Source organism: Arachis stenosperma, chromosome 2 (assembly GCF_014773155.1).
Source record: "Arachis stenosperma cultivar V10309 chromosome 2, arast.V10309.gnm1.PFL2, whole genome shotgun sequence".
Classification (NCBI taxonomy): Eukaryota; Viridiplantae; Streptophyta; class Magnoliopsida; order Fabales; family Fabaceae; genus Arachis; species Arachis stenosperma.
In genome coordinates, this window is record NC_080378.1 from 79,094,108 (window position 1) to 79,108,462 (window position 14,355).

At 37.2% G+C, this 14,355-nt stretch overlaps 1 protein-coding gene across 1 annotated transcript; it reads right to left on the reverse strand.

The window, feature by feature from the left end:
- Positions 1 to 321: 321 nt before the first annotated feature.
- LOC130961454 (probable glycosyltransferase STELLO2) lies at positions 322 to 4,660 on the reverse strand. Its single transcript, XM_057887352.1, has 3 exons — positions 2,607 to 4,660; positions 1,582 to 1,708; positions 322 to 1,093 (listed from the first exon to the last, which is right to left on the reverse strand). The coding sequence occupies exons 1-3, from the start codon at positions 4,304 to 4,306 to the stop codon at positions 623 to 625; spliced, it is 2,298 nt and encodes a 765-aa protein (XP_057743335.1). The 5' UTR covers positions 4,307 to 4,660; the 3' UTR covers positions 322 to 622.
- Positions 4,661 to 14,355: the final 9,695 nt, after the last annotated feature.

The window sequence follows — 14,355 nt, forward strand, 5'->3', positions numbered from 1 at the left end:
ACTTATTCCAAACACTTTTACTTACAATTAAATCCAAATAACCTTATTGACATCCTGACTAAGATTAATAAAATAAACATAAATTGCTTCAAACCAATAATCTCCGTGGGATCGACCCTTACTCACGTAAGGTATTACTTGGACGACCCAGTGCACTTGCTGGTTAGTTGTGCGGATTACAAATTCGTGCACCAACACACAACTTACAGGTTATGCCATTCTGTCAGATTCATACAATATAAGAGATTTGGATTCCCTCCATAGTCATACCAAAATGCACCAATGATAAATTGTTAACTGTTTAAAAGGGATTCGGAGGCAAAGAGAAGCTCTCAATGGAGAGAATGAATTACAATAATGAAAACAAATACATATCAATTCATATTTTCACATAAAAGAAGGGGAAAATGATGAATACATCTTCTCTGTGGAGCAAATCTACAATGAGGGGGTAAAAGAGAAGAGAAAAGAGAGAAGAGAGAGAAGGGGGGGGGGGGGGGAACATCCCTACCAAAAAATTTTTAGAGGAAGAAAAAGAGAAACAAAAAGACTCTGTAACAGTGTTTTTGATTGAAAAGATTGTGTAAGAGCTAACTGAGTGTTACATGTTTCTTGTGTACTTTCAAACTAACTCCATTAGGAGCGGATCACCTTCTGCCATGATTCTAATAAGCTTTATGAAATCTTGCTCACTTGACACAGTCCATGGATGCACAGCAGGGACTTTAGCCGAATAAAGAGCGGAAGAATTAGTGGGGGATTTTTGCTTGTAGATTGTTGTGTCAAGAACAGGGTCGAAATTCTGTGGGGAATCCATGGACACAAAGAACATAGGAATTGCAACCTTCTGATGGATATCCAGATCGCCAATTAGGCTAACAAGCTCAATGAAATCACTGACAAGGCGCTGAGGAACATAAAATACCTCAGAATTGCAAAGTAAGAGGTTCTTTTCATTGGGACTAAATTCCTTGTAATTCACTTGAAAGTGTGCTGGCATCATGCTAACAACCTGCTGTACCATGCTTGCTTGTTGCGATAACCAATCTGAATTGCCGCCTTTGGTTAATACAGGTGTCCAAGACTCAGATAACTGGATCCCAAAGAAATTGACAGAGTGAGAAGGAGTTCTGACATTCTATCAAAACTTAGCTATGCATTTCAGGAAGGGGTTCATAATGATTTTTGGAAGTGTTTTGAAAATAAGTGCCTATTTCAATAGTGAAAGGATTTTATTGCATTCAAAACTCAATAGGTTCTGGTGTAAACTGAAAAATAGCATAAGCAAACAATAAGGATTTGATTTTGATATATTATTCATGACAAACCCTTGTCATATTATCCATCACATGTTGAGATATCATGAAATTGACTATGATAACACAACTTGAGAATTCAAACCCTTATCCTCATGAAAACATATAGTTAATTGATCATGCAGCAAAGCTTTACAGTGACAGTACATTAATATCAGCATTTCTGAAAGACACAAATAATCCTTTACTGATAATTCTACATGAAGTTGTAAACAAGAGTTATGTACTTTAGATGGAAGTAAAGGAAACAGTGTAACAGGAATACCTTATTAGTGATCCATAGCTTAGTTTTGTCTGCTTGTACTAAGTTCCAATAATTAAGAATGGTATTATCCTGTAGGAACAAGAATCCTTCCGCACTGCTAAATTGATCAAATATTTTTGGCAGGTACCTGGAAACAGGAGATTAAAAATTATATCAAGTAGAAAAAGACTAGCAATCTAAATCTATCTCTAGTTCTATGACACAGGTCAGTGCATTTCCTGTTAACAAATAAATGCTTTTTCAACAATAATGTGCGAGGGACTTTGAAAAAAAAAAAAGAAAAAGAAAAGGAAAAATTGAAAGGAAAAAAAGGCTAGCATTTCCATACGCTAGTGGGACCATACCATATTCAGACACAATTGATCCACGAATATCTGTTAAAACATACAAAAGTGATAATTCAAAATATATTCCCCCCAATCCCACCGCCACCTTCTTCTGACCTACTCCTAATCAGTGTCCATGCACAATTACAGTTTGAGATCCAACGTAGACTCCAAAATCAATCTTTTATGGATAAATGCTTCACAGGAAAAATTAGAAATGTTTCTATATTACTCTTTCAAATTTCCATTGGTAGTTACTAATCCAGTAATCCTACAGAATATCTACTATACAGATATTAAAATGCCTAACGCAATGGCAAATGTATCTTTTCTGCTGAACAAGCGCAATTTATATTTTAAAACAGCTCAACATATAAGCAATTTATGTGCAAGTTACTTCGGGAGGCAGCCATCAGACAACCACACTTCATATGATTTTATGTTACTCTTAAATGAACTAGAAATCATTTGCTGCCCGTTGACACCAATTTATGACCACTTGGATCCTTACTTTTGTAATTATAAAAATAAAACATCTTATGTAATTTGTGAAGATCCACAAGTATTCAGTTGCCAAATATATTTAGCTAAATAATGCCGAAGTAACATAGTCATAAAATAGCTATCACTTGCTGAGATATATATATATATATATATATATATATATATATATATATATATATATATGACTTGACTTACCTGTATGCTTTGTCCAATTTGCCTTCCTGTACAACAAGGTCCATGTCCTTCTTTTCAGACAAAATAACTACGGTTCTGAACACTCTCCCATAAAGCAATCTCCATTCAAGGGCTGTACGTTCCACAGGCCCGCTGCAATATAAAATAAGCACAACATTCCCAAAAGTTTTCCTCCATCGGATCAAATTTGCAATCTCATAATTCACAGTTCCCGTCTCTTCAACACCAAGGTGAACAGATGGCAATTTCTGTGGGATGAATTCCCTGCGATCACCATGACCAATATTCGCTCTTGGACGTCCCAATTCCAACGACATCAACCTTGGCTGCTGGTAGCCAACAGCTAACAAGTCCTGCAGCCAAGCAGCTGTAAGTTTCACATCCTTCTCGGTCCAAAAGCCCTCCTCAGCCATTGCATAGCTTAAATCCAAAATCTTCTCAAACAATCTATGCTTATTGGATTTCCACAAAACCAAATAATTGATCAAACGACCAACATTAACATGTAGATCTTTCTCTTCTGAAAAAGGATAGGCCTCGATCTTGTCATATCTATGTACAGTAGGGGGATAAACCGCAACATAACCACCAACTTCCCAAAGAAGCCTCTGTCCCCAGTAACCTCTCAACACATCGGAGGCCATTGTGCTAACAGACACTGGAAGCATCAAAGCCCAAAACGCAGGCGAATGATACATCGTGTTAAAAGAATTAACAGGAATCATCATACCCTGCGGCAGCGCCACCTTGGGGGCGTGCTTATCGAATCTAATATCAAAAGCCTCTAATCCTGACTTGCGCGTAAAATAAAACACTGAATCTACATCTGGGAGCCCATTTGAAATCCCCTGCTGTATGAACTGCTTTCCACCAAACACTTCAGTGTAAAACTCCTCATGCCCAATTTCACCTACATTCTCCAAAGGTAACCCTCTAGGCCAAACTGAACGCTGCCCGAAATGTACATATGGATTCACAACGGTTCGATTCGGATTATCATGACTATACTGTAATAAAACCTCTTGCCTAGCACCCTCCCCAATCAACTCCACATCAAAATGCTTACCCAAATCTCCATTAATCACATCCCCTCTATCATCAGCATCAAAGATCTTCTTAGCACCGTGCTGAATCGCAAACAAATACCCAACAGTTTTCCTAACATATGAATCATAAGGAAGGAATTCAACAACCCTAAACCCCAAATTAGCCTGCATTTCCAGTGATAAATAGATCGCACCTTTCAAGTTCCAATCCGAGGGCGTTCTCGAGTTCCCTATCGCAAGAACCTGCCAGCCTTTGATCTTCACAAGACCACGGAGCGAATCGGAGGGGTAACCGGAAACGGACACCACGATCCACCGTTCCGTCCGAAAATTCGTGAACTTCGATGCCGTATCCCGAATGGGAGCTATGTTGTTCCAATCAACGCGTGGGAACGCGATCTTCTCGAGGTCATGTGCTTGCTTCTCGAAGCAAAGGAGCGCGGCGGTGTCGCCGACATTGCGGAGGAAGAAGAGAGCGGCGACGGTGGCGGCGAGGGCCACGACGGCGACGATCTTGTAGAGATTCTCGGAAACCCACGCCGAGAAGTCAAGGTTCTTCGTCTCCGCAAATCGATTCGTTGGAAGAGATCCATTGATTCTTGAATTGGGTTTAGAGTTTGTGGATTTGGGAGCTGAACGCTCTTGGACTAACATTTGAGAGCGTTGAAACTCAAATCAAAGCGTTTTTAAGTTTTACTGATTCTGTTAAGAGCTTGACTTGAAGGTGAATCAGTTTCAACACTCACTTAGCTTAGTTGTTGAAACGCAAACACTGTCTTCTTCCTCTTCCAACATGAACGAGTATCTCTGAAAACCAAATCAAAAGAAACTAGTTTACAATTCCTTTTTTTCTTTTTCTGAACTCTCTGAAGTGTGATGATGTAAGCTACTGGTGTTGTTGCCGACAGGTATATGGTTGAGTGTGTCGGTTCCTTACGCTTGAATGCAACTGCAAATAGTAGTTTGGTGTGGTGGAATCTTCTTCTTCTCCTCTCACATTTTTTTTTTTTTTATAATGACTGTTATTATTATTATTATTATTTGGTGTATAATATAAGGTTTGGTTTGGTGTTGGAAAATGGACTTATTAGGTAGTATTTCACATTACCCATCACATTATTGTAATAACTGCAATTATTGTTGGATTATAAAAGGTGACAAATGACAGATGGAAGTTGTAATGTTTTTGTAGCTTTGGTTACTTGTTTGTTGTTTCTGCAAGCAGCAATTTTTCTTTTTCAGTTTGGATAAAAGTATTTGTTAACATTATAAATAAAGTTGAAAAACACTTTTAGCAAATGTTTTATGAGCCAAACCCAAATTTCATTCTCTCCACTCTTCAAAAGTAGAGATGACTTGCAAAGGCGGTTAATCTTGGTAAGTTGGGATGGCACCCTACTTTTGATGGGTTTCTTTCGATCTGCTTCACGAATGGTTAGCAAGTCATTTTTACATTTTAGGTTTTCTTCAGTAGAAAAGAAAAAGAAAAAAAAAAGCTTTTGTTCCAATTTATGAGCAAAATATCGTTCTTTAGAATAGTAATTGTTTTACAAATTACAAATATTCTAAAATTAAAGGTAAAGTATACCTTTTCAAATTTAAAATTATAAAATTATAAAATTGTCTATAACTTTTAATTTATATTAATTTGAGAAAAGGATAAATAAATCCTGACCTTTTGTTTCGCAAACATTTTCGTTTATAACCATTTTTATTTCTGACTAATGTTGGCCCGCTTAGGTTAACCCATTAGAGGTTGTTAGGAATATAAATAAGAGTATTGAGTCATTATACGGAATATGAAGGAACTAATGAATTGATATTGAACTTAGTTCAAACTCAAAGCATTATAAAGGCATTTAATCAAACACCTAGCACGTAATGCATAAATTCAGAATAAACAAACAAACTTCAGCAGCAATGCTTACCCATTCAACAATTTTCACACTTAATATATCCAAACACAATAACAAACATCAGTAATCAAGCTTAAACCATCAATCAAAGCATCATCCAACCAAAAATTTTTTAATTCTTAATACTTGCAACTAACCTAGAATCTACAAACTAAACTATCTTTTTCCAACAACCTAGAATCTACTAACAGAAATAAAAAATCCAACTAAACTAATCTAGAACAAACTATGGAATTAAAGCTAAACAAAATAACAAGAGAAAACAGAGCAGAAACTTGAAGTACTAGTCAAAGATGGAAATGAAGAAGGGAGGAAGGAGTTGCTGTGGCATTATGCTGTTGCCACGGCCAGAGACGGCAACGAAAGGTCGCCAGACACCAGCAAGCTCATCGAAATAAGGATGGAACAGAGGTGCAGCTTCAAATTCTGAGAGAGGGAAAGTGTCGCGGATTGAGGGGAAGAAAAGGGAAAGCGAAGAAGAAAAGAAGATGAGGAAGAAGAATACGAAACTGGCGATGATGGTGGTTCGCCGAAGGTAGAGGTACAGTGGTAAAGCTTGGTGATGATGGTGATGGAGGAAGGAGGTGAACGGGTGGTGCAGAGAAGAAGAAGAAAAGAAATAAGACATGAATGAGGGTGCGAATTAGGATTCACACAAGTAACATTCAAAAAATCGCAAATGGTGCATACGCGCATGTCACGTACATATACATGAGTGTGGGTTTCCACAAGGTGATATGTACACATCACAAGTGCGTACATGTGGAACCTCCCACTGGCTTGTGAAATTGAAATTTAAAAATTAGGATGATACGTACGCACCATAACATGACATGTGCTAGGGGTAATGCGTACACACAAGGCATGCATACGCGCAGGACTTGCCCCTGGTTTCCAATTTGAAATTTTGGAATTGGGGTGATGCGTACGCACAATTGGAGTGCGTACGCATGAGAGCAATTAAAATTTTTTTCGTAAAGGGGAAGAGGAGCATACGCGCAAGTGGTACGTGCGCCTGGGACTTAGCACTAGATTTTTAAAACTTTGGGTCATGCGTACGCATTACAAGTGTGTACTCATGACTTGGCAAAAAAAAATCATGGAAGATGCGTAAGCACGAGGTGCGCGTACGCATGACAAACAGGTTTTTAAGGAAGATGTGTATGCACGATAGATGCGTACGCACGAAATTTGGCACTGGATTTTTGCCATTTTGCACCAAATTAAACATCCTAAGCACATAACAATCATCATAACAATGCCAAACACATAACCCAGAAAATTCTATAAAAAAGTTCAACAATTCTATTTAAAGAGGAGAATTAAACTATCAATCAATTATGTACAAAAGAGAAAATTGAAAATATTACCATGTTGGAGTGTTTTTCACCCAACACTTTTCTATAAAGTCCTTAAGTTGGACTTGCATAACCCTCAATTCTTCCAAGAGGTGAATCTCAAACACTTTTTTGTCCTAGGATTATTGGGCTACTGGCTTGATGGATGATTCAACTAAACCACACCGCGAGGCTCAACCTTGTCCACTTTATATGGGCCATCCCACCTCGATCTCAGTTTTCTTGGCGTTAGCCTTAGCCTTGAGTTATAAATTAGCACCTGATCAGCATATTTAAATTCCTTCCACCGGATATTTCAATCATGTACCGCCTTGGCTCTCTCCTTATAAATTCTGGCATTTTCATATGCTTTAAGCCTCAAGCACTCGAGCTCCTCTAACTGTAGCTTCCTTTCAATGCCCGCCTTCCTTAGGTCCTGATGAGTCCATATTTGATGATATATTTTAACTTGAATTGGATGGATTTCATCACATAAACTCACACTTATTCACTAAAATAGCATACTTTTGTGTTTGATCCCTAAATTAAACCTAAATGTGAAAACATGCGTTTTTGTGCTTAAATTGAGCAATTAAATTTCACTTTTATTCCATTTGATGCCATGACATGTTTGTTGAGTGATTTCAGGCCTTAGAGGCAAGAATGGATAGCCAAAAGTGGAAGAAAGCATGTATAAAGAGAGAAAACGTAAAGAAAACAAAGGAGAAGCACACAGCCATATGTGCATATGCACAACTCCCTGTGCGTACGCACAAGTGCAGATTCAGCAACCTGTGCACACACACACATCTATGCATACGCATAGGTACCAGTGTGTGCCTTCATTAAAAATGCATGTGCACTCGCGTTTTAGGGCTCTTTTTGGCCCATTTCTGAAGAGTTGAGGCTGAAATCAAAGGCTATATCAAGGGGGCAACATCTCATATGAAGACATTAGCTTAGAGAGCCATGTTAGAATAGGAAAAAACACATAGTAGGAGTAGGAGTAGTGTAGATTAGGAAATTCTCTCTTAGGATTCTTAGTTAGGATTTGTAGCATTTTATACTTCAAGTTTTGATTTGGGATTATAGAAATTTTATTGTAAGTATTTCTTTAATTCTCTCTTTTATTATACCACTTATTCTACACTTGCTTTTATTTTCATCTCCTTTGTCCATATTTACATAGTCTTGCAATTTTAGATTTCTAGTTGTTTAAGTTGATGTTTGATGGCTTTTATATGTCTGTTTGAGTTGCCTTTATTGATTTTGAGTATTTATGGTTCATAGCTTTCTTTAGTTTACCAATTTTGCCATATTTTATGTTTATGTCCACTATCTGTTAGATAAAATGCCAATTTTGATTATGGGGTAATTTCCACCCCTTGGCTTGGGAAAATGAATTTATGGATTACTAGAGCCATAATGTCCAACATTTAGTGATAATTCTTGGGTTGTTAGTTGTTATTGTTTCTACTAACGCTAGCTTTTTACCAATTAATTTGGTAAGTTAACTAGGATTTGTGGATTAATAATAATTATAATCACTTGACTTATCCTTCAATGTTAAGGATTGACTTAGTGAGATTAATCCATCATAATTATCATAGTTGTGGTTATGGTAAGGAAGGGATTCCATAACTCATCCCAAGTCAAGGTTTCATTTATGTTTTGAACCACCTTTTCCATCATTTTGAGTTTTACTTGTTCATATTGTATACATAGTTCTTTTATTCCTTTATTAGTTTATTAATTACAATTTTGGCTTGTTCTTTTATCTCTTTATTTGTTTACTTCAATCATTGAAACCCCCTTGCTTTCCACAACTAAAATTGTATGCACTTGTTGTCACTAGTTCCTAGGGAGAACGACCCGGGAGTCTAAATACTCTCGGTAAATTTTGTATTGAATTGTGACATCATTTGGATTGAATTTTGATTGTGAGATTTTATTGTTGATTTGGACTATACTACCAATGAAGGAATTTCATTTTGAGAAACTCTAGATCAACAATAAAACACTCATTATCAAATTGGCGCCGTTGCCGGGGAGCTAGCGTCATGAGTGCTATATTTTGGTTGTTGTAAATATGTCCATAGTGTAAATAGATACTTTTTTGGTTGTTTGCTTATTTTTGCTATTAATTAGGATTTTTGCTTCTTGTTTTAATTGATGTCTTTTGTTTTTATTTTCTATTTCCTCTATGAGTTATCACCCTCTTGGTTTGGAGTTTGGTTGTGATCATTTTGTAGGGATTGATAACTTCTACTTTGGATTGCATCATGGGATTTGAACATCAATTGTGGAAGGAGCAACCTCCTCCATACTACAATGAGCCATACCCTTCCCAATGCACATACCCAACCCAAGGATATGGTGGATTTCACTTTGATCATGCACCCCCACTACCATATGCCTATGACTCATACCTCCAACATAATCCTCAACCACCACATATTTAAATACCACACCAATACCAACATCCACCTTCTTTCATACCACCTCTAAACACTTGCCAACATGGACCACCTCCCACATATACAACCTTCTTCCCAACCAATGAACCTCAATTTTCACCCCAATGTGAAACTTTCCCACCCTTGGCCCAAGAACCCAAGACTTTTAAGCCTTTCTCCAAGAGCAAGAAGGATTCCGAAGGACACAAGGGCAATTTGTGGCAACCATAGCCGAAGCGGTGAACCGCTTAGTCCTTTTATGCTCATCCGATCAAGACACTTCTCTTGAAGAATGTAAAGGATCAACTAAAGAATGGAGTGAAGAGGAGAACGTAAAGCCTCAAGGGAAAGAAGAAGGGGTAGAGCATGAAGTGAAACAAAAGAGAGAAAGTGGAGTATTTGAATCGGAGGAGAGAAAGGGAGAATTGAAGGAGATTGATCAAGATGAGGATTCCATCATAAATAATTTTTTGTCCTCCTTGGTCAATCCCCTTAATGATCTTAATGAGCCTCTTCCCACTGAATATGAGAGCGACATGGAGGTAGACTTCTCACAACCTCCGTGTTATGATGTGAGTGATGGAGAAGAGGAGGAAGAGAAAGTTGGTGAGGAATGAGTTGACAACCAAGAACATATTAAGTGGGTGAAAATTTTATCTATGAGCTTTATTGGCCCCCACCAATATGCTATCTTGGAGACGGATTACCAACTCAAGGTCCTTCTTGGGTTGGTACATGGGAGAGGAAGGGGTATTGGTTGCCAAGAGAATCCAAAGCTCTTCAAGAAAATCAATTCAAGAGTTGGGACTCAAGCATGGTGTGAAGCACAATTGAGTGGTTTTCGGAGAATGTTGGGTTGCTACAAGGGTCATTTGAGAGCTTATCCATCCGGATTGAAGCATAAAGATCAACAAGAAGGAGAGCGGATACCTCAAGTATGGGATCCCAGAGGAGCTTTAAGAGCCAAGCATGGATGGAGATTCAAGGAGGAGTGGAAACACAAGCCACCCTAACAAGGATCTCCTCAACAAGTCCAACTTAAGGACTATAAACCAAAGTGCTAGGTTGGAGACACCCCACCATGGTAACATTGTTCCATCCTTTCCTTCTTTATAGTCTTGTTTTATTCCATTTTGCTTCTCTTAGCTAGCTTAGGTTAGTTTAATTTTGAGTTTAGTAGATTGATTTGTGTATGGATAATGATTTTGTGAATTTCTGGATATTTTGGGGTTGAATTTGTGCTGAGATAAGGCTTGGTGCCTTAGATTTTGAAGAAATTTTTTTTGGACAAAAACAGGGCATGAGCGTGTGCACACCCTTGTGCGCGCGCACACAACAACAAAATTCTGCACACTGTGCGTACGCACCCAACTATGCATACGCACACTCGCCTATATGCCCTCTATTGAGAGCGCTCGCATGCTATGTGCCCGCGCATCTCCCTCTGTTTTGTGCTCTGTGCGTGTGCACTCCTTTGTGCGTATGCACACGCCCTTACACCCACTCTGGTGGGAGCGCTCGCATCCCTGTGCGCATGCACCCCTACCCCTTTTCACCCTTGTGCGTGTGCACGGACTTTTGTGCGAATGCACACATGATCCTAAAAAAAAGTGTTCTGTGCACACGCAAAGGCTTGTGCGTGTGAACACCTCTTACACCCTCTTCTGTCCAGAGCGTTCGCGCACCTTGTGCGAGCGCACACCCCCCTTTTTCACCTAGTGTGCATACGCACACATACCTGTGCATACGCACAAGTGCTGTTTTGGGCAAAACTTTTATTTCTCTTCCATTTAAGCCCTAATGCACTCCCAACCCTTCCATCAATCCCTTTTCTTGATTTTTTCATGTTTCTCTAGTTGTTTTACTTAGTTTTCATTGCATCTTATCTTTATTTTACTAATTATATTAGTTTTGGTTTATTCGCTTGTTAATTGAATAAGTTGCAAGTGTTTGTTTGATATTGATTGGGTTTCCTCTTGATTAAATACAATGCACTTATGCTTTGCCTTAACTTACTAGTACCTAATGGGTTTGATAACTCATGCTTTGATTGTACCACTAGGACAAATTATATGAGTACATTGAATTAAGTGATTTGAGTTGAAATTAATTGTTCATCATGATTTTCATGTTATATTCATCACATGACCGATACTTGTTCCTTGTTAATGCATTGCATTTGTTTTTAAGTGACTTAACTTAATTCTTATCAAGCTTGTTACTTTTTGTAACAAGTATTTTACCATGTGACCTTTTTCCTTATGTTTCATGATGAATAAGTAGTTTTCTTTTCATTAATAGATTGATTGTTGTTTATTGTGCTATTTTATATCAATCTTGTGCTTTCACTTGCACAATTTCAATATCCAATATTAAATACTCAATTCACTTTTGTGGTTCCCTAGGTTTGTTTGTGCCTCATCTCTTGTTTATTTTTTAATTGCAACCTAGGCCATCTAATTGAGAAACTCATGCTCACTTTTTGATTGTGTGGATGCCGTTTAACCGACCATGGTGTGTGTTCCAACCGCGTGCATAATTGGAAGACACACACGGCTCATCTTTTTATCATACCACACTTCTATGGAAACTTCCTCAATTAGATGCTTATTTACTTACCCCTTTACCCTTTTGTGCTACATGCCCTATGATTCCTACTTATATTTTATTCATTCTTTTTGAAGATGAAACATAAAGGCAATGAGCCGGTAGAGGAAGAGGACACTAAGGATGGAGATGCCAAGAGGACGTTGAACTTGGCAATTTTCATGCAACCCAAGTCCCCGCATCCGCCAACTGGAGGTGGAGCTCTTGAGAGACACCCCCGGATCGTGTTCGTGCATGGAGGACCGTGCAATGCTTAAGTGTAGGGGAGGATTCGTCATTGTGGGGTGTAAACTTTCTTTTTCCGAACACTTTGAACTTTTTTTTTGTTTTCTTTTATTATGTTCCTTGTAGATATTTGAAGTGTTTTTGATTGTTGCATTGCGTTTTCTTCATAGTTTATATCTATTGCATTTTGCATCTTTTACATGATATATATCTTATAGATAGAAGTTGTGATTGGATGTTGTGAATAGTATAGCACCTAGTTCGATTTTGTCCTAATTGTTCATATTAGTTTTTGGTTGTTAAAAATTAAGAACAGAACTAGAAAAGATTTTGAAACTGCATCCATCACATCATACATATAGGAAATAATTTTAGTGGAAAAAATAAAGATTTCCAAGAATTTTGTTTTTAGGGCGTTCTATGGAATTAATTTGAAAAATTATTTTTTAAACATGCTCGAATAAATTTTTGTAGAACATAGAAGAGAGATAAAACAAAATACCATGTGAGTTTTTGAGCTTTAATGAGTGGTTACACATTCTAACCACTATTTTTGTTCATTGTGTGCTATGCCCCCTCTATGATTATAATATTGGTTTTGCTTGATTCTTTATTTCTAATATTTGATGTTGTGATTGCATTTAGCATGATTGAGGTCATCTTTGAATTAAACTCACCCACCCATATAGCCTAACCCTTATATCTACCTTTGTAAGCCAACTTTGAGCTTTTTAATCCCCTTTGTTCAAATTGTAACCACATCAAAACCTAAGTGTAAAACCATGAAATAACCTTGAATTTCATCTTTGATTAGCTTAGATTGAAGTGTGTGTGTCATTTAAGTGTGGGAGAAATTTTGGGAAGCATTGGTAGAGAAAAAAATTTTGTTTTGGGTATTCATTGAAAAATTTGGAAAATGGGTGCACATTCATATATCAATTTGCTTTAACCATATGCATTTATCCTATAAAAAGAAAAAAAATGAAAAATGAAATGAAAATAATAATAATAAGATGGGACAAAAGTCATCCCAAAGAAAAAGAAAAAAATGATGAATAAGAAGTGCATATGTGGATTTGGATGAAAAAGATGCATGAATGTGTATAAAAAGTGTGATTATGGGAAGTTAGGTTGCATATTTTGTTATTTGGTTAATATAGGTTGAGTGGGGCACTTGAGCTAATCAAAGATCTAATTCCTTAGTCCACTTAGCCATATCTATCCTACCTTAACCCTAACCCCATTACAACCTTCTAAAGACCTCATGATAATTGCATTCATACATCACTTGTTTGTTGATTGTTAGATGAAAAGCAAATCCTTGAAAGCATGATTAGAAGGAGATTTGAGTGAATTGACCCTACAATTTCTAGCGTTGAGAGTGTATACACACCTAGTGAGGGTTCGATCACTCAACTCTATGTTTCCATACTTCTTATCAGGTATTCTTACAAGTTGCTTCATTTTTATGAGTAAATCAATTCTTTAGATTTTGAGTGCATTGGATTATTTCCTTGCTTAGCCCTATATGTCTATATACTTGCTTGGGAATTTGATTGTTTGTTTTCACCAATTCAATAGGATACTATAGTATATATAGTTATATATAATATATATACATACTTGCATGCATATAGATAGTTGCATTCAATAAGTTGTTTACCTTTGATCATTCTCCTTGTTTGGTTTAGCATGAGGACATGCTATTGTTTAAGTGTGGGTAGGGGTGAAAATAGGCCAGGCGACCTGCCATGGGCCTGCGGCCTGGCCTGTGTTTGGCTTGGTCTAGCTTGACCTGATAGGAAATAGGCCTAGGCTCAGGCTATTAAAAAAGCCTATATTCTTTAAAAGGCCAGGCCTAGGCTTTTGAAATAGCCTGTTGGGCCTGTCAGGCTGGCCTGAGCCTGCAAATATATATATAGAGTTTTATTATACTAGTAAAAATGCTATTAGAAAGCTTTGAACTTGGGTCTTCTATCTTATAATAATACCTTTATACACTCAGCCATTTGTCTCTTTAATTATATATGTGTATTTTGTATCAATATTATTAATAATTTATTATTTTATATTTTATAATTTTAAAAATTAAATTATATCTTAAATTTAATTATTATTAAAAAAAACAGGCATATTGACAAGCTTCAGGCCAGGCCAGATTT

Bases quoted from the DNA above. Each gene is read 5' to 3' on its own strand.
- LOC130961454 (XM_057887352.1), bottom strand. From the start codon at position 4,306: ATGTTAGTCCAAGAGCGTTCAGCTCCCAAATCCACAAACTCTAAACCC. The intron at 1,709-2,606 runs GTAAGTCAAGTC...TCCTGTTTCCAG, and splicing joins AAATTGGACAAAGCATACAG to GTACCTGCCAAAAATATTTG. The intron at 1,094-1,581 runs GTATTCCTGTTA...TTTGGGATCCAG, and splicing joins AGCTATGGATCACTAATAAG to TTATCTGAGTCTTGGACACC.